The following is a 20,139-nucleotide window of genomic DNA, read 5'->3' as shown; positions in this document are numbered from 1 at the left end:
GGCAATGCTTAGATTACTCATGTATCTTAAGGGGTGTCCAAGAAGAGGATTACTCTTTAAAGCAAAGGTCACATGAGAGTGGAAGTGTGGACTGATGCAGATTGGGCAGGGTTCACTATATGATAGAAGGTGTACTTTAGGCTACTGTACGGGGGAAATTTGATACCTTGGAGAAGCAAAAAAAGCTATCAATTGTGGCCAGATCTAGTGCAGAAGCAAAGATTCAATCCATGAATCATGGTATCTGTGAGCTATTTTGTTAAGAATGTTGTTACAGGAGTTAGGGTGTCAAGTTCATGTGCCTACTATGACAACAAAGCTGCTTTTAGCTTTGCCCATGACCCAATTAAACATGATAGGACCAAACATATTGAGGTGGATCAACACTTAAATAATCGAGAAGCTAACCTCCAGAGTGATATTGTACTCCCTCCGTTACTACACATCAACAATTAGCGAATATCTTAACTAAGGGGGTTAACAAGATAGGCAGCAAAATTGGTATGTGTGATATCTACTCACCTACTTGAGAGGGAGTGTTGAGATATGATATCAATGAAATAAGCTCACATGTTATAAGGGCATTTTTTTCTTTATTTGTTTATCACTAATAATGCATATTAGGGCCACAGGAGAGGGGGAAACCTACGCTTCTATTCTCTCCTCTTTCCCTCTCTCACTTCTCTTTCTTCCATTTACAAGCCATAATCAGTACTGGTTTGTGTTCAACCTGCTTTCAACTGTAGTTTCAGGAACGATGATTTACATTCTGTAGTTAGAGGCAAGGTTTTAAATTTCGGTTTTGGGGGTAATTTTGGTCCACACCGAAACCAAAATTTCAGCCTAAATCCCGAAATTTCGGCCAAAATTCGTTAAAAGGACTCGAAATGTCAGTTTTTGGGGCCGAAATTACCGAAATTTTGGTAATTTCAGCTGAAATTTTGTAAAGAATTAAAATATTAATATTTTATCCGAAATTTAGCCGAAATTATCGAAATTTCTGAAATTTTGACCGAAATTTCGGCAATTTCGGTTTCCGTCTTGACCGAAATCCGAGGCCGAAATTTAAAACCTTTGTTAGAGGGGCACTCTTGGAGCTGGTAATTTATTCATTATTATTCCTTCTATTAATCTTCTATATACTCTTATTAGGTGGAATTCTTTTAATCCGTCTTTGTATATTTGTTAAAGTTATCTTTCTTTTATCTTTTTTTATATAATTATATATAGCCTAAATGGCTTTCATGATGAAGACCACTTCTTATTGGTTCATCTTCGATCTTTTCACAATCAAGCCATATCATGTACCACTACCATCATGGGTCAGATTGCTGATTTAATGAGCAAAGCTTATTTGGTGGTAGGTGCCCATATCTCTCCAACAAGATTTTAATGCACCAATCTCTTCAATCATGAGGGGTTAGGTTGTAAAATAAGTGTCTATTATAATTTTTGTCTCTCAAGCCACATTTGACATTTAAATTTATGTAAGGCCGAATGTAAATTTCCCTAATTTATGCGCTTATAAATGTTACAATGGAATTTTTGATATCGGCATCACTTTACTTCCTCTATTCATTTTTTTCCCCAATGATTCCTTTTTGCTCTCTTAATGCAGGATGCACCTGTACATGGATACTGGCATCTTTTAACGTTCAAGTCTATCAATTCAGTAATGGATCATGGTGTGATGAAGCAGCTTGACTTTGAAGATTTACTTGAGCTACCAATTGAACTGAATCCTTCTTCTTGTCATAGTACACTATTAAACTGTTGGGAAGCTGACCAAAGTAAATATTGCAATAATCCATCGTTGTTTAGAGCTATTTGTTATGCATATGGCTGGCCTTATATGTGCCTAGGTCTGCTGAAGGTACATTTTTTTCTCTAGAAGGCGCATCTTTCTTTTTATAGGAGTAAACTTATGGATAGATTTTTTTTTCCAGTTTATGTATTCTGTCTGATAGTTCAAGGAATGACATCTGTATAAGTGCCATGTTCTTTTTTACGTAATTCACGAAACATCTTATTTCTGTCATGAATTACTAGCATCTCATTTGTTTCGACAATGATCTTGTTCCCTGATATGGTGATTATTTATGTTTTCTTCTTGTCTCGTCAAAACGGTTATGTCAATAATCAATTATTGATGAAGAGTTGTTATCGAGTTCTACAAGCTTAAGCAATCAATATGCTTCTCAACCTTTTACATAGTACAAACTTTATTTTTCCATATTCATGTTTCAAAGCCCAAAATGATCTGCACATTTTTCTTAATTTCTTCACAGGCATCATATTGTTATTATAGAAGTCCATCCATCCATTTCTTTTCTTTTGGTGTATCATATCATGCATCGATATATGATGGCAAAGTCCTAACTCCTAAATTATAATCATTAGACTGGAGAAAATCCTTATGAGATTGAGGGCTTGTGTGGAATTTCGTAGTCCATTTTGATACTTACAGCTTGTATGGAACTTCGTTGTCGAAGGTAGATACTCATTCTGGAGTTCTGGAGTTCTGGAGAATTTTGTGTGTGCGCGCGCGCGCATGCTGCTGCGGCGGCAGTGGCGGGCGATATAGGTCGGTATTAAGAAAGGTTGTCTAGTCTAAAAGTCTAAAACATCCCCAAAAAAATATACGTGCACGAAACATCATAATTTTTTTTTTTTTGAAATAGCAAACGAAACATCATAATTTTGTTTCTAGGTTTTTGTAAATTGATTGGAAAGTTTTCGTTGTGATAAGCATGTAAGCATGTGGCTCTTCTTTGTTGTTATGGTCAATGCAATCATTGCTCTTGGGGGTCCAACCATTGACTGTGTTCATGTTTTTTTTTTTTTTTCGCATGGGAGGTTATAATATACATTAACAAGGTAGTTAAATGCATCTTCTAAATTCTTTTGTATGCGTTCCCATGCATCCTATCAAGTGGGTATTTTTCCTATACTTTATTGAGTTGGCCTTTTTTTTGCACTGGATTATGGTTACTGATGCAGTCCATGTTGGTGCGTAGTCAAAAGTGCTACAAAGAGAGAGGCCCAAAAAAGCTGTAATGGTGATACCAAGAGGGTGCCATCGTAACATCAACAATGGGTCCTCTTACAAATCGGGATAAGGTTAGAGAGGAAGAAGAAGAGGAATGGAGAGGATGCAGAGTCTCCACTTGAGGAGCTCCCATGTAATATGATGTTTATATATAGGCCCAAAGCAGCAGGGCAACCTTGTACAAAGACTACAATACCCTCCACACGTACAAATAATACCTAAACTACCCTTACACACTCTTCAGCACCCACCCTCAAGCTGGAGTGTATATACTATGGAACTCCAACTTTGTACAAAGAAAACTACAATACCCATACAAACAACTATAAAACCCATACAACAAAAAAGGATAATTATCTCATACACACAACCATCTTGGTACAACACTCTACAACAACGAGATCAATGGCCACCAAAACAACGAGCTCCCCCTGAATCAACACTACCGTTAGAGCGATCACCACATAGCCTCCCCTTGAGAGCACGGCTATCAAATGCGCACAACAACGATCGAACAAAGGCGCCTCGACAGGGAAATAACAATGACGCACAGACGCACACAATGAACAACGGCGAAGCACCACGAGTAGACATCAACAGAATATCACATCGCCAATAGAAGAACACCAACCACCAGAAAGGTGAGAAGAGCCAGCTATCAACCAACAAACACGGCGATAGAAAATCAGCCCATCACGACAATGATCAACAACTATCGCTCAACAAAGGGGCGCACGACAACCAACCATTGACGGCCAAATGGCACACCACCTGGACAACAACAAGGTCGAAAGCAATGCCGACAGCCGAGCATATAGCCGCCAACAACGACAATGCCGAAAGCAATGCTAACGACCAGGCATATAGCCACCAACAACAACAAGGCAGAAAGCAAAGCTAACGACCATGCATATAGCCACCACCACCAACAAGGCTGACTACAAATGCAAATGACCGGACATATAGCCACCAACAACGTAGATCGCAATGCAAACAACAAGCAGTAGCAACAACAACAACAACAAAGGCGTAAAACTACGCCAAGCAGCTACACTCACCATGTAGAAGCATTAACAAACATGACGCGGAATGAACCAACCAAGAATCAACCACAACCAACAACAACAACAACTATGATTTCAATCATGATCAACCCAACCAACAAACCAACCATAACTAATACCAACCCAACCAAAGATGATCAGAAACTAATAACCAACCAACAAACTAACCGACCACACAACTATGATTTCAATCACGATCAACCCAACCAACAAACCAACCACAACTACAACCAACCCAACCAAAGATGATCACAAACTAACAACCAACCAAACCAACCAACCAAACAACACAACATCAAGAAATCACCAACAACGTCCAATACCGGCAACACCAACAACCCACCTATGATACAACCAACAAAATGGCATAAAACACAACAAACAACAACGATGCAACGAACAACTCAACGAATCATCCACCAAGAGCACACCACCACCAATACCAACTACAAACCCACTACAAATGCCACCAACAACCAATCACCACCAATAACAACCTCATACGCCAACACCAAGTCACCACCACCAACAATCCACCATCAATGCACAGACAAGTCACCAACGAAATACCAACAAAATGGGTCACCTGCATCAACCTGGAGTCGCCAACGAGACAACAACAAACACCAAGTGGAAGGAAACATCGAACAACACGAAGAAGAAACCAGCCGACCAACAAATCACATACAATGAAGGGTGAACAACATAAAGGAATTATACCAATCAAGGAACTACCAACAAAGAGTGGATAACAACCTCAACTAGAGAAGACAACAAGACAAAAGATGAAGAACAACTACCAAGAAGAACCACCATTAAGGTAACCAAATCAACAAAGAAGACGAAGCTACATCATGCGGAAATGACAAAAACTCACCAACACTCCATCCATGGAACCTTCAACACTCCCCCTCAAGCTGAGGCCTAAGGCCTTCAACTTGCAACAAAAAAAAGGTCAAAGCACAACAACCCTCTTGGACATTTCACCAAACACTTGGTGTGCACCTTTGATATCGACACAAAAGACATAGAATAAAACTAGAACGGAGAAAGAAATGACAAAGATGGATGGAGCGGAGAAGGGGAGGGTCTCAAAACATAAAGAAGAGGGGATCTAAACCGTAGACAAAGGAGTTAAGAGAACCAGCAAAGAACCCAACAATGGACTAATAGTTAGAAAAGAAAGGGATTGATGGATTTAGGTAAAAAAAGCAAGATTGATGGAGAAAAGAAAGAGATTTAGGGAGATAGAGCAAAAAAAAGGAACAAATAAGGAAGATATGTATGGGGGAAAAAAAGGTAAAGAATATACACAAAGGGGATCTTTTTGGATTTTTTTTTGTTTGGGTTGGATTCACAAAGGGTATTTACAAGGGGAAATGGGTTTAGGGATTCACAACAAGGGTTTAGGGAACCACGATTTTGAGGATAGGGTTAGGGATTAGGGTTTAGAGATGAGGATTTAGGGTTATGGATTTAGGTTTAGGGTTTAGGGATTCACGTTTTGGAGGGTTTTGGGAATATGGAAAAGGGTTAGAGTTAAGGAAAAGAGATAGGACAGAGATGGCAGCTAGGGTTTTGGGGTGGGGGTAGCGCACGAGAGAGGGAGAGGGATATGGCGTGCAAGAGATAGAGAGAGATGTGTGGGATGAGAGATGGATAAGAGATGGACTCTTCTTCTTTCTTCTTTCCCTTAGGATCTTAGCTCTGATGCCATGTTAGAAATGGGGATAAGGTTAGAGAGGAAGAAGAAGAGGAATGGAGAGGATGGAGAGTCTCCACCGAGGAACTCCCAGGTAATATGATGTATATAACTATATATAGGCCGTATAAAGACTACGATACCCTCCACACATACACACAATACCTAAACTACCCTTACATACTCTTGAACAAGTCCCATCCACTTTGGTTTTGCTTAAAATTTCAAGATCTTTCCATTTTGAGTTACCTTACATTATCATAGTTTTTTTATTAGAGTTGTTTTTTTTTAAAGTTTTGAGAGGTGCTTGTTTTGGAGATCTGAGAGTTGGGCTTTGGAAATGCTTTATTCTAATTCTGTTTTGGGATTTTTAGTAAGGTTATGAATGATTGCTTAAAGACTCCCCCAAATGTCAGTTGGATAAAAATGAATTACGATGGAAATAGCAAGTTCTCAATTGTATGAACACCTTGGTTAGCAAGGCTGAGATTTGCGTGGCGTGGGGGGGGGGCGCTAATTCATGGATTGTTCTAACTTATGCAAGCCCATGAGGCAATGCAGATGTGTCAGAGGTGAAGTTCGTCCTGTTTGAAATGGTTTCATATTGCACTCCCAAATTAGGGCTGAGAAGCATTGGATTGAGGGCAATTCCCTTGATATAATTCGATGGCTTGGGAAGGAATCACTTAGTCAGATATTCAGACAGATTTTTGATATTTTGAGGGATATTGAGTGTTGTTTTTGTATTATTCACAAAGAAGCAAACTCCTCTGTCGATGTGTTCGGTAATTTTGGGTATTCATGCTCCGTTTGATGTCATCGAATAAGATGCCTAGTTTGTAACAAATTTACATTTGAAACAAATTTTCTAAAAGATGGTGCAAAGGATAGATCTGCTCATGTAGCGTGGGTATTCATCATGTAGAGGGAAATTGGGGAATGGAGATGGTGTTAACAAGGAGTTGAATGTTGGAGGACGTGCCACCGCCAACTCTTTTCATCGATATTGCACTCTGATATGTTAACTTTCAAGGTCGAAATCACAATGATTGAGATCAAGCATGAAATTATGATGATCATCTATTTTTTCGAGCACACGAACATAATCTTGACTAGGGAATAACGGTAAGAATACTAGAATTCCATGATAACTTTTATCTAGAAGTTTTTTTTCCAAAAGGTTCCTATATGGGATGATTCCGTTACCAAAGATCAAATTGGAGAGCGTTTATTGGTTCAAAAGACAATATTATCAACTCCAAAGATAATCGTTGAAGAAGTATGGTAGCGATCTAACATCTTTGTCTCAAGAGAAAAATTGTGTACTCTTGTTATTAATGGAGGATCCGACAAACTTATTGTTTCAAGGGAGATTGTGGACAAATCACAGTTAAAATAAGAATAGCACTGTCAACCGTACAAGATGAAATGGTTCACGAAAAGATGTGAGGTAAATCTCTTTTTATATTGGATCCAAGTACAATGAGGAAGTATGATGCGATGTAGTCCTGATGGATGCATGCAACTTATTGCTAGGGAGTTGGTGGAAATATGATTGAGATACAACTCATAAGGAAAAGAGAATCATGTATTCTTTTGTGAAAGATGGAAACATTCATGTCATTGCCCATGAAAGAAGATTTTAAAAACTTTTAAAGGGGGTTTTAATCATTGTTACTGAAAATGCTATGAAAGGATGGGAAAACGTATCCCAAAATAGAAACAAAATGAATTTTAAAAAAGTAGGAAACGCTTTTGAAACGCCCCGGAAACGCATGTGAAACTTCGGGGAAAGGACGAGGAAATGCATTTTCATTTTCTTTTATCAGTGTTCCTTTCATTCTAATGCTTTTTAAAATAAGGTTACGAGTTACAACTGACTATATGGTTCTTTTCATTTAACTTTAGTGCACATTGATAGTGGGATTCTCAATAAGAAAATACGAAATTAATTTAAGTCCACGAAATATCCAATCCAGTTGGAACAACCCCATTGAAATCAGCCTTTTTTGTCATATTTCATGTGTTTCCCTATGTTTCATGTATGTTTCCCTCATGTTTCCCAAATGTTTCTAATACATTTCCAAAGGTGTTTCTCAATGCGTTGCACATGCGTTTTCTATACCTTTCCTGTTTCTTGTTTCTCCTTTGATTTTTTTTCCTGCATTTCACAATTCGCTTCTCGAATTTGTCTCTCGACATGGCAACTATAGTTCTAATCTTCTTAATTTGCAAAAGATCGTCGGAGAAAGTAAAGAAGTGAGAATTGATCGTAAGGATGATATTCAATTAATATCGATTCCCTACCCAACCTCTTTTTTTCAAAAAAGTGTGAATATCTGGTTGTAAAAACAATGATAAACTCTGAATGAGTTCCACAAATTCAATGGCGATCCATCTATGACAGTGAAGGAAGAATATGCAAAATATGAAATGACTGTGAAAGAAAGAATGAATCTAAGCTCGATTTCAAGCGCTATTTTTGAAAATGGTTTACTTGAAATAGAAATTATTTCTAAATAGAATATGGTTTTTGAAGACAAGGTATTCGAGGAAGGAAATTTCATGCCTTTTATGAATTTATATTTTTCAATGGTAGAAGAGTTTGATCCTATCTATAAAATTGGTAAATCAGATATGGAAATTTTTTGTTTTTTTAATAATGATGAGGCTTTTCAAATGATTACAAAGAAGTGGACAAAATAATCGATTTTATATAATTGTATGTCAAATTGAGAAAAATCAAGAGCAATAACTTCCTAGTTATGATTGGTTGATAAAACCATGAGGGATTAGCAACATTAGTAATTGAACTTCTTGAAGATGGTTATTATCATGAATCAAGGCGCGAAACATAGAACAACAAGCCTACAATTTAAGGCCTATGGTTTCCAAGAGATAACCATTCCAAAAAAGAAAAGAAAAGAAATGGTTTCCAAAAGATGATGTGCAAAAGTTAAATTTCAGCCTGGAGAGTCCGATGCTGTGGCATTAACAATTGATATGTTTATGGATCGATGAATGTGCCAGAAATTATTTTGCAGATAGTTTTTGGGATGTCTGGGAAGCGTCCAGAACGTCATGCTAACATCCATTGTGCATCCCAGTGGCATGTGGTTGTCATGAAAATTGCCCTACATAGTTACAATGATTAATGTAGATTTTTAGTAATATTCATTTAATTTTTGGTAAAGTTTCAGTAGGTTTTGATGGGCCCTATGCAGAGTTGATTGGTGTTCTTAGGACAGCAACATGTTTCACACTTTTTATTTTTTTTGAGCTGCTCTAAAATAGGAATTAGGCATTATTTTGGCTGATCTAAGGTCTGAAATTGATCCAATACCATTGGTTAGGATTAAACTAAGGTGTTAAAGGGGTTTGGGACTTCAAATATGAAGTTTTGATCATTCGAATAAGCCAGTAGGCGGAACAGGCACATTGGAAATAGCGTGTGCTGTGGTCGCATAGAAACCATCACTTGAAATTAGTAGCTGCTGCTATTGATAAACCAACCCCTTAAATAGAGTCTATCTCATAGGCCCTATTGAGTAAAGGCAAGTGGAGCCCCCCTATATTAAGCGTAAAGACTTGACCAAATCGGGCCAATGCTTTCTTTGTAGAGGCTTTGACTTTAAATAGTTGCCTTCCTTCAGTTTTCTTCTTGTTCTTTGCCATAACGCCCATTCTGAGACGAGTTGGAAGAGGAAATATTACTGGCACCAATTGGTTTTAGGAAGGACATCCACAGACTCTATTCTTTTTAGGAGGTCAGTATATAACTATGAGTTTTCCCCTTTGGGTTTTGAGTTTTACCCTATGTTGATCATGTTTTGATCCAATAAGTTACCATTCTATTTCTCTTTCTCTGGCTTTGTTTGTGTAAATCTATTGGAAGATTTGCATGATTGTTCAATTCTCGAGCAAATTTTCCACTTTTGGCATTTTCCTTGTAGTTTATTTGAATTGTGGACTTCATTGTCACACAATATCATCTTTTAACAAAAAAATCCATGTAAATTCATGTTGAAATTAATGTCTGACTAGTAAAACTACCTTTTCTCTGCTACCTAATCGAGCATTTTACACGATGTTCTCTTGCCTTTTGCAGGTATTAAATGATGGTATTGGTTTTCTGGCACCATTGTTTCTCAATAAACTGATTCAGTTTCTTCAAAAAGGTGTTGCAACTGTTAATGAATTTTGCTTCCTTATTGATCATGTTATTAAGTGTTAAAGTATAAAAGATAAATAACGCCTTTCTCCAACAGCTTAAGCTTCTGGAGAAGTTGGTAAGTTGACATGGTATCAGAGCCAAAGGTCTCGAGTTCAAACCTCCCGGATAGCAAAAAGCCACTTGCGATGGTCGCCCAAAGTGGGACCACACGTGCCACGTGTTTGCCAAGTGGGCCACACGTGCGGGGGAGTGTTAAAGTATAAAAGATAAATAATGCCTTTCTCCAACAGCTTAAGCTTTTGGAGAAGTTGGTAAGTTAACATTAAGTTTGTGCTTGTTTCATTATCAAAATCAACTTGATCTGTGGTAAAGTTTTGGTTGCGGTTGTTTTATGTGTTTGGACCATAGTAGCCGGAAACTCCTTGGGTGGGCGGGAAAGTCGTTTTCCTTGAAACTCATTTTGGAAACGTTTTCGAAACGTGATAAAAAAAATCGGGGAAACGTTTACGAAATGCATGGGAAACATATTGGAAACGCGTGAGAAACATATGAGAAACTTATGTAAAAAATGTGAGAGAAGTATGGGTAATGTGTGGAAAGTGTATGTGAAATGTGTGGGAAACATTTGTGAAACTTACGAAAATTGTTTTGCAAAAAACACAGTGAAGAATTGTGGGATGGATATTAGAAAGGAAAAGAATAGCATAGATTGTAATAAAATGCAGTGATCGGGTGCTCTGATACCAAGTTTTATGTGTTTAGACAATTTGTTGCGAGAGAAGAATAGAAAGAAGAATAGAGAGCTATGGTTTCCCCTCTCTCTCATTGTATTTATATTATAATTACAAAAGATGGGAATTTCGATAATACCCTTTCTAAGTAGACTCTAATTAACATAATAAACAGTACCTTGGTTATTTGTTCGTAATAAAATGTTTTTATAGAGTTCAGCGATATTGATACCTTCAGAAAGGTGCAGATAGTAATTGAGTAACTAGCCAGTTTTTTTTTTTTTTAAAGGCTAAACTGTCCAGTTTTAAAACTCGATGTTTTCACAAATAAAGAACGGTCAGTTTCTTCCGTTGCACATGAGTTAGTTTGAATAGAAGCGTTGTTTCTGATATGAAATTGACAATATTTATCCGCTTGCTATTGTTTATTCTTTCAGGTTCGGGGCATGCTGATGGCTATGTTCTAGCTATTTTACTGGGTCTTACATCCACCTTCAAGTACTTATTCTTCAGCTTTTCAGGGATCTCAGTAGATAATTGTCTCGTTATTTTTATTCTTTTACAAAGTAGTGTTAGCTTCTTTATATGTCCTTGCAAGTTACCTAAGGAGAATGGTATTCCCCTCTGGCTAGAAGTATTTTATCAAGTACTTTATTTAGTTTCCATGCATTGTTTTTACTGCATTATGTTCTTGATATGATGTGCTTGCTCTTTGCAACTCTTCTTCCTTTTCTTTATGAAAGATTATTGATTTCTAATGCATTTTGTAATGTCCCTCTTTTACCAAGGGCTAGGCAATAACAAAAAACAGAACCTTAAACAACAATAAAATGGTGGAAAAGATCTAGTTTGATTACTGTTTACCACACTAGATAAAGCTAAAAAGAAAATGCAAACCTAAGATGAAATCCTTATCAAATGAAGCACAAGCTATACAAACTTCCTCGTGGGTGGTGAATACAACAGATCTGAACAAAAGCTCAACAAGTGGAGAATGTAGCAGATCTGAATATTATCCCAAAAAACGGAGAACATACCAGATCTGGATAATAGCCCAAAGAATGGAAAGACAAAGAGTGCTTAGGGTGATTTTGTGGTTTTAGGGTTTCAAATAAGAAAAGGGTCTTGGATTTGCAAACGAGAAAAGAAATAGAATTTAGGGTTTTTTCAAGGTGTAATGATGGTGGGTTTTAGGGTTAAGATGATTGCATGAATAGAAGATTGGTCTAACCTTGATCGATGGGCTTTGATACCGTGTTAAACATGATAATGGAGACAAGGAGGAGAAAGATGGGAATGGGGGAATAGAGAAAATCTGTGGTTCAGACTTCAGAGTGCCCCACGAAAATCCAAAAATATATTATATATGTTCTTATTCTCGAATATTACAAGCGTGCTACTCATAAATGACAAAATAAGGATAGGGGCCATCAGTACATAAGAAAGCTGAGAGAAAAGTGTGAGCCCTACGATGGGGCCGCTACACGCATCCACTTCAACAGCTGTCATGCGGTTAGTAGTTCTTAGAACATTCAAAATCCGGCTAACACTCCAATGGATGTGACTGACTAGTTTAGACCATCATTTACTATTTTATTGTTTCGATTAACTTCTTTGGTTCCAGAGCTACTTTAAGGTTTGCATGGACACCTGACTGTTATCTTTGATCTTCGTAAAATTCTTACATTATAGTATATTTAATTAACTAGCAAAGAAGCTGTTTGAGTATACTTGAGAAGCTGAGGGCTAAGACACAATGAATTCATCATAACTTAACTGGGATAGCAAGCCTGTGGTTCAAAGTTTTGCTGCATGATTGGAATGTGTAATAACCATTGGACGCGTCTACTACTTTCTATCTATACTTTTCATTTGTCATAAAATCTTTCAACTTTGCTCTTGAATTTTAAATGTCATATAGTTTATTCACAATGAGTGTTGTACTTATTGTCAACACAATGCTCTTATCCGAACCAATGATAATATTTTGAGAGATGTTAGACCTTTTGATGGTACAGGTCCTTTCTAGATACACAATACACTTTTCATCTTTCCAAACTAAAGTTAAAGCTGCGGTCAAGTATTATGACATTTATCTATCACAAGGTATGATTATCTACTTCATTTCACCTATTTAAGTTTTAGGTCGTATGAATTAATGGATTACTTGTTCACGCCATTACTTGCAAACTTGTGCTATAAAATAATTTAGAGGTTTGATCACAGTTAACGTAATACATGTATGTGTGGATTCACATGCCCACAGTCCACATGCAACCATATGGAAGTATGTAAGAATGGTTTGATTTTGATCTTCTTCTTTTTTCGGTTTTACTTAGGGGACTAATATCCCCACAACCATGTTTTGATAATGGGACGAACTCACCTTGCTTTACATGTTTTAACCAGCTTTCAAAAGCCACTACAATTCCCAAAAAGTTCTCCGCAGCTGGTTAAAACTTAAAACTTGTAAAACAAGGTGGGTTTGCCCCCATTAACAAAACATGGTCGTGCGGATATCAGTAGCCTTTACCTGATATGTTTTATATAGTAGAAGTGGAGTGTAAAAGGGTTTCGTGCAGATTGTCCAGATTTTTGTATTTTCTTCCTTAAAGCTTAGTATTTTGTTGCTAACAATTTCCTATTTTGCTTCATTTACAGTGTCTTTGTGTTAACCTAGCTAACCGATCAATATTTTCTGAGGGGGAAATTCAAACATTCATGTCTATCGATACTGATCGAACTGTCAATTTGTGTAACAGTTTTCATGATATGTGGAGGTATAGCTTATTGTGTTTTTAATCTTGGATTAGGTTCTTAAACAAGCTACTTGATCATTAACAAGAGTTCTTGACTTTGATTTTTTTAGTTTTGCTTTGTTATTCCTATGATTTATGTCTGTATTCATAAATTGTGATTAGCTTTTTTATCTGTCAGGTTTTTCATTCCATTCTGTCTAATGTTGAGGTAGCATAGGCAAAATATCGCTAAGCTTTTTCATTTTTCTGTCTCCCTATTTTATTCTTTCTAAATAAATGCAAGTATATTCTATATTCTTCTAGATGTTTCATATGAGATATTAAAAAAGGATTTTCTAAATAAATGCAAGTATGAATCTTTCCCACTAGATGATTAAATAGTGGTAGGTTTATTAATGTATTTAGATTATGTAGTGCTGTTGTATGTTTATGGTATTTTGGTGTACCTTCATTATATTTGTTGCATCATAAGGGTTTTTTAGTCCATTTTAAACTATGTTTGAAGATTAACCCTAAATCGGTCATATAATATGCTTTTGTCTAATGATTATCAGTGAAGGGATTGAAGCTCAAATTTTATGAAATCGGACCCTAGTCCAGGATTCTGCCTCTGTGGGTCCTCCATCTAGTTTCCAGACTTGTGTCATTATATACAAACAATGTTTTCTTATGTAAGCCTTTTTGGGAAAAGAAAATACTAGAGCAAGATTAAGGAAGAAAAGAATTTCCATGATTAATATAATGACATGCACACTCCCTTTTTAATAATGGCACCCCCTCTTTGTTTTACACTTATCTAATTTGCTGTTTATGGTTCACACAATTCTAGAAAAGCTATCAAAATAAAATATGATAAAAAATGTGTCTAACAAAGTGAGAAGTGACATTATTAGAACTTGTAGTGAGGATATCATCCCCCCCCCCCCCCCCCACACACACACACACATATATATATGAGGAAAGTGTTGGTGAGCTTAAGCGCCCCAATCACATGGGTCCCACATTTTTTGTGGTGATCCAAACCATTCATTTGCAAGGCACTTATGGTGAGCTTAAGCGCCCCAATCACATGGGTCCCACATTTTCTGTGGTGATCCAAACCATTCATTTGCAAGGCCCTATCATAGATAGGGTGTGTACCAAAAATCAGCTCCATAGGATCATCCTAACCCCTCCATTTGTGGAGGACAAAAATGGGCAGATTTGTGGACACTTTCCAACACTTTCCTCTATATATATATATATATATATATATATATATATATAGAGAGAGAGAGAGAGAGAGAGAGAGAGAGAGAGAGAGAGAGAGAGAGAGAGAGAGAGAGAGAGAGAACTGTTGATGCGCTTAAGCGCACCAAAATATAATGCGCTGAAGGTTTTAAAGAGAAATCCGATTGTTTCTAAAAGTAAGTGGGGCGGGGCCCAACATTTATCGCAAGAAAGAAAAAGGATTTGTCTCCTTCAAAAGACCTCCTGGAAGAGAAAATCTAGGGTTTCTCTCGTCTCTGCTTCTCCTCCTCTCGTCTCTTCTCTACTTCTCCCCCCTCTCTTCTCTCCTTTGTACGACGGTGGCTCCCCCCCTACTGCTGCAAAATCACGGCGGATGAAACAGGTTCGTATCATTTTTATTTTTTTTCCTTCAAACCCCCCCTTTTTTTTGTTTCTTCCAATCTTCTTCACATAACTTATAGAAAAAAATAATCTCTGATTTTTCAATCCATTTCTCTGCAACTTACAATTTTTTTTTTTGTTTCAGGAATTGGTTCTCTCTGAAAGTTTGAAACGCCCCCAACCGAGCCACCCTCTCTTCTCCACGACTTCTTTTGGTGCGATTCTCCCCTACAGCTTCAAACTTGGTGACTGATTTGTTTATTTTATTTTTCTTGTCTTGGTGATTGATTGATCTAACCCCCTATAAGAAGAAGTTTTTTAACTTTCAGAGAAAAAAATGGAGGGTTTCAGTTTGATTGTTTATGGTGTGTTCCTGTGTGGAAAAATTGGGGTTTATTGTATGAAAGAACATACCTTTAACTCTCTTTGAACATGTTCATGAAAATATCACTGCCCTTTTTTTTTGTTTCAGGTGAGTTTATTTTGTGTTATTTTTTTGTCTTGCTGACTGATTTATGAAATGCCCACAATCTGTTTGATGAAATGCCTAGAAGAAGAGGGAAAATATCACTACCCTTTTATTTTTGTTTCATGTTATTTATTTTGTGTTTTTTTGTCTTGGTGACTCATTTGTTAAATGCCCACAATCTGTTTGATGAATTGCCTACAAGAGGAGGGAAAATATCACTGCCACCCTTAATGGGTCTCCAATTTAGAGAAGGCTTAAGGAATGTTAGGTTCACAATCTAAATACAAGTATTTACATAATTTTAAGTTTCTTTTCCATTTGTTTTTACCAGGGGCTCCTGTAAATAAAACAAGGGCTCACACACCACCCATTCCCTGCATATATTATCCTGTTTTGTGGTTACTTTTTGCTATGGTTTGTTGTGGATGTGATATAAGATGACCTATTCGAGATACTATCAGTAGGAGCCGTGAGGGCTATACCCGCCTTAAGCCACCGCACCAGTAGTAAACTCAACACCTGGACACTTCGTGTGTAAAACGGACATAGTTCGTACACTGGATGATAGTCACAGTGTATAAGTAACTATGCACCCGGCCAGGTAGACCTCAGCCTTACCCCCTCTATATATTGGAACCATACAAACGATTTTCTTATGGTTATTTATAATGTGGGTACATTCTTATTTTTCTCGTCTTTTAATTACTAGGAAAATGGAACCAACCTCTTCACAACCGTGTGGGTTACGTATCGAGGATAATGACCGTGCACAGTCTGGTTTTGTTAATGATGCTTTATCGTAAGCCTCTGGGTTAGGTATTGAAGAAGTTGACGCCCATGGTCTTATTGTGGTTGATTATGGGGTTAATCTGATTGAAGATAATATAGAATGGCCAGATACTGATATGAATGATGAAGATGAGGGTGATAGTACGCCCCAATAAGGCTACTAGTGAGAATATTAGTGTGAATAAGCCGTTTCTGAACCAAGTGTTTGATGATTGGATGTCTGCGTCTGAATTCTACAATTCTTATGCCCTAGGCACTGGTTTTGGATTACGGAAATCCAGTACAAATAGTTCTAAAAAAACAAATAATGTGAACTCAAGGAAATTTGTGTGTGATAGAGAGGGGGGTGAAAAAGTATAAGGCAAAGAAAGTGGATGATGGTAAGGAAAGGAGGGAACGACGAGCTGTCAGGTTGAACTGCAAAGCTAAGATGATCATAAAACTAAGAGATAGGAAGTGGGTAGTGACCACCTTTGATGACATTCATTATCACATTCTGACCTCCCCACTAAAGAGGCAAATGCACCGTTCCCATAATAGATTCAGTAAGAGGGAAAGTGTTAAGACGTTGATTGACTGTCTCGATGAGACTCAAATGCCGGCTACGAGGATTGCAAAGGTCATTAATTCAACAAACGATGGAATATCAGGTGTGGTAACACCTGATCAAGTTGCTTCCCATTTGAGAAAAAAGATGGTGAACAATATAGGCCAAGAAGCTGTCTTAGTGGCCAATCATCTCCAAAACAAGCTATCAGAAGACCCTAATTTCTTTTTCTCGATGGAGTTAGATACGGATGGGACCTTCTGATCTATGTTTTGGGCTGACGCTAGGGCTAGAGATGCTTACATGACATTCAGCGATGTCATTGTATTTGATGTCACTTACAAAACCAATATGTTATCTCTGCCATTTGCACTGTTTACGGGAGTGAACCATCATAGGCAGTCGACCCTATTTGGATGTGCCCTGTTAGCTGATGAGACAGAGGAGACCTTCAGTTGGTTATTTGAACAGTGGTTGACGTGCATGCATGGTAAAGCACCTGATGTAATAATAACTGATATGGATCCGGCCATGAAAGATGCAATTGGAAGAGTTTTTCCAGACACCCATCATAGATTTTGTTCGTGGCACATACACAGGCATCTGCTTGAGCATGTTGCAGAGATGAGGGATTCGACTAGTGATTTCTACCTCGATTATAATCGGTGGTTTTTTTTCAAAAAACATGGAGGATTCTGAGCAGTTGTGGGAAGATTTGGTTTGTAAATATGAAATTGGGAAAATTGATTGGTTATCTAGGATGTGGGAGCAGCGAGAGCATTGGGTTCCGGCATATTGGCGAAACACATTCACTGCAGGAATGACTTCGAGTCAACGTAGCGAAAGCATGAGTGCATTATTTGATGAATATGTGAATAGCAAAACTGGCTTGCATGAGTTCTTAGATGCATGTGATAGGGCACTGGTTCAACGTCGTAAAACGGAAGCCGAAGAAGATTTCAAGTCGAAATATTCGAAAGCAAGTATGAAAACGAATAGCCCATTGGAAGAAGAGGCGGGAATATTCTATATGTTTAACATTTTTCAGGATGAGTTGATTTTGTCGTATAAAATATTCCCGACTCTTCTTCCAATGGGCTATTCGTTTTCATACTTGCTTTCGAATATTTCGACTTGAAATCTTCTTCGGCTTCCGTTTTACACGTTGAACCAGTGCCCTATCACATGCATCTAAGAACTCATGCAAGCTAGTTTTGCTATTCACATATCTATCAAAAAATGCATTCATGCTTTCGCTACGTTGGCTCGAAGTCATTCCTGCAGTGAATGTGTTTCGCCAATATGCCAGAACCTAATGCTCTCGCTGCTCCCACATCCTAGATAACCAATCACTTTCCTCGATTTCATATTTACAAAACAAATCTTCCCACAACTGCTCACAATCCTCCATGTTTTTTGAAAAAAACCACCGATTATAATCGAGGTAGAAATCACTAGTCGAATCCCTCATCTTTGCAACATGCTCAAGCAGATGCCTGTGTATGTGCCACGAACAAAATTTATGATGGGTGTCTGGAAAAACTCTTACAATTGCATTTTTCATGGCCGGATCCATATCAGTTATTATTGCATCAGGTGCTTTACCATGCATGCACGTCAACCACTGTTCAAATAACCAACTGAAGGTTTCCTCTGTCTCATCAGCTAACAGGGCACATCCGAATAGGGTCGACTGTCTATGATGGTTCACTCCCGTAAACGGTGCAAATGGCAGAGATAATCTATTGGTTTTGTAAGTGACATCAAATACAATGACATTGCTGAATGTCATGTAAGCATCTCTAGCCCTAGCGTCAGCCCAAAACATAGATCGGAAGGTCCCATCCGTATCTAACTCCATCAAGAAAAAGAAATTCGGGTCTTCTGATCGCTTGTTTTGGAGATGATTGGCCACTAAGACAGCTTCTTGGCCTATATTGTTCACCATCTTTTTTTCTCAAATAGGAAGCAACTTGATCAGGTATTACCACACCTGATATTTTATCGTTTGTTGAATTAATGGCCTTTGCAATCCTCGCAGCCGGCATCTGAGTCTCATCGAGACAGTCAATCAACGTCTTAACACTTTCCCTCTTACTGAATCTATTATGGGAACGGTGCATTTGCCTCTTAAGTGGGGAGGTCAGAATGTGATAATGAATGTCATCAAAGGTGGTCACTACCCACTTCCTATCTCTTAGTTTTATGATCATCTTAGCTTTGCAATTCAACCTGACAGCTCGTCGTTCCCTCCTTTCCTTACCATCATCCACTTTCTTTTCCTTATACTTTTTCACCCCCCTCTCTATCACACACAAATTTCCTTGAGTTCACATTATTTGTTTTTTTAGAACTATTTGTACTGGATTTCCGTAATCCAAAACCAGTAGCCAGGGCATAAGAATTGTAGAATTCAAACGCAGACATCCAATCATCAAACACTTGGTTCAGAAACAGCTTATTCACACTACTATTCTCACTAGTAGCCTTATTGGGCGTACTACCACCCTCATCTTCGTCATTCATATCAGTATCTGGCCATTCTATATTATCTTCAATCAGATTAACCCCATAATCAACCAGAATAAGACCATGAGCGTCAACTTCTTCAATACCTAACCCGGAGGCTTGCGATAAAGCATCATCAACAAAACCAGACTGTGCACGGTCATTATCCTCGATACGTAACCCACACGGTTGCGAAGAGGTTGGTTCCATTTTCCTAGTAATTGAAAGACGAGAAAAATAAGAATGTGCCAACATTATAAATAACCATAAGAAAATCGTTTGTATGGTTCCAATATATAGAGGGGGTAAGGCTGAGGTCTACCTGGCCGGGTGCATAGTTACTTGTACACTGTGACTATCATCCAGTGTACGAACTATGTCCGTTTTACACACGAAGTGTCCAGGTGTTGAGTTTACTACTGGTGCGGTGGCTTAAGGCCGGTATAGCCCTCACGGCTCCTACTGATAGTATCTCGAATAGGTCATCTTATATCACATCCACAACAAACCATAGCAAAAAGTAACCACAAAACAGGATAATATATGCAGGGAATGAGTGGTGTGTGAGCCCTTGTTTTATTTACGGGTGCCCCTGGTAAAAACAAATGGAAAAGAAACTTAAAATTATGTAAATACTTGTATTTAGATTGTGCACCTAACATTCCTTAAGCCTTCTCTAAATTGGAGACCCATTACGAGTGGCAGTGATATTTTCCCTCTTCTTGTAGGCAATTCA

The 20,139-nt window shown here is 37.8% G+C and overlaps 1 protein-coding gene across 7 annotated transcripts in view; it reads left to right on the top strand.

Annotated features, from left to right (window-relative positions):
• Positions 1-20,139, top strand: part of ABCC13 (multidrug resistance-associated protein 11) — a 67,075-nt gene that overhangs the window by 9,226 nt on the left and 37,710 nt on the right. For all 7 annotated transcript variants that reach the window (XR_013251320.1, XM_077382017.1, XM_077382018.1 and 4 more), the window contains exons 8-12: positions 1,619-1,873; positions 9,924-9,993; positions 11,158-11,218; positions 12,739-12,826; positions 13,382-13,500. Coding sequence is in view for 6 of the 7 variants with exons in the window: in XM_077382017.1 (XP_077238132.1) it covers positions 1,619-1,873; positions 9,924-9,993; positions 11,158-11,218; positions 12,739-12,826; positions 13,382-13,500 (593 nt within the window). In the remaining variant the exon portion in view is untranslated. The remainder of the gene's footprint in view (positions 1-1,618; positions 1,874-9,923; positions 9,994-11,157; positions 11,219-12,738; positions 12,827-13,381; positions 13,501-20,139) is intronic.

This window comes from Tasmannia lanceolata, unplaced genomic scaffold (genome assembly GCF_043159265.1).
Source record: "Tasmannia lanceolata isolate RefF3 unplaced genomic scaffold, GAP_Taslan_0.1 ptg000006l, whole genome shotgun sequence".
NCBI lineage: Eukaryota > Viridiplantae > Streptophyta > Magnoliopsida > Canellales > Winteraceae > Tasmannia > Tasmannia lanceolata.
This window is presented reverse-complemented; position numbering and strand designations above follow the sequence as displayed.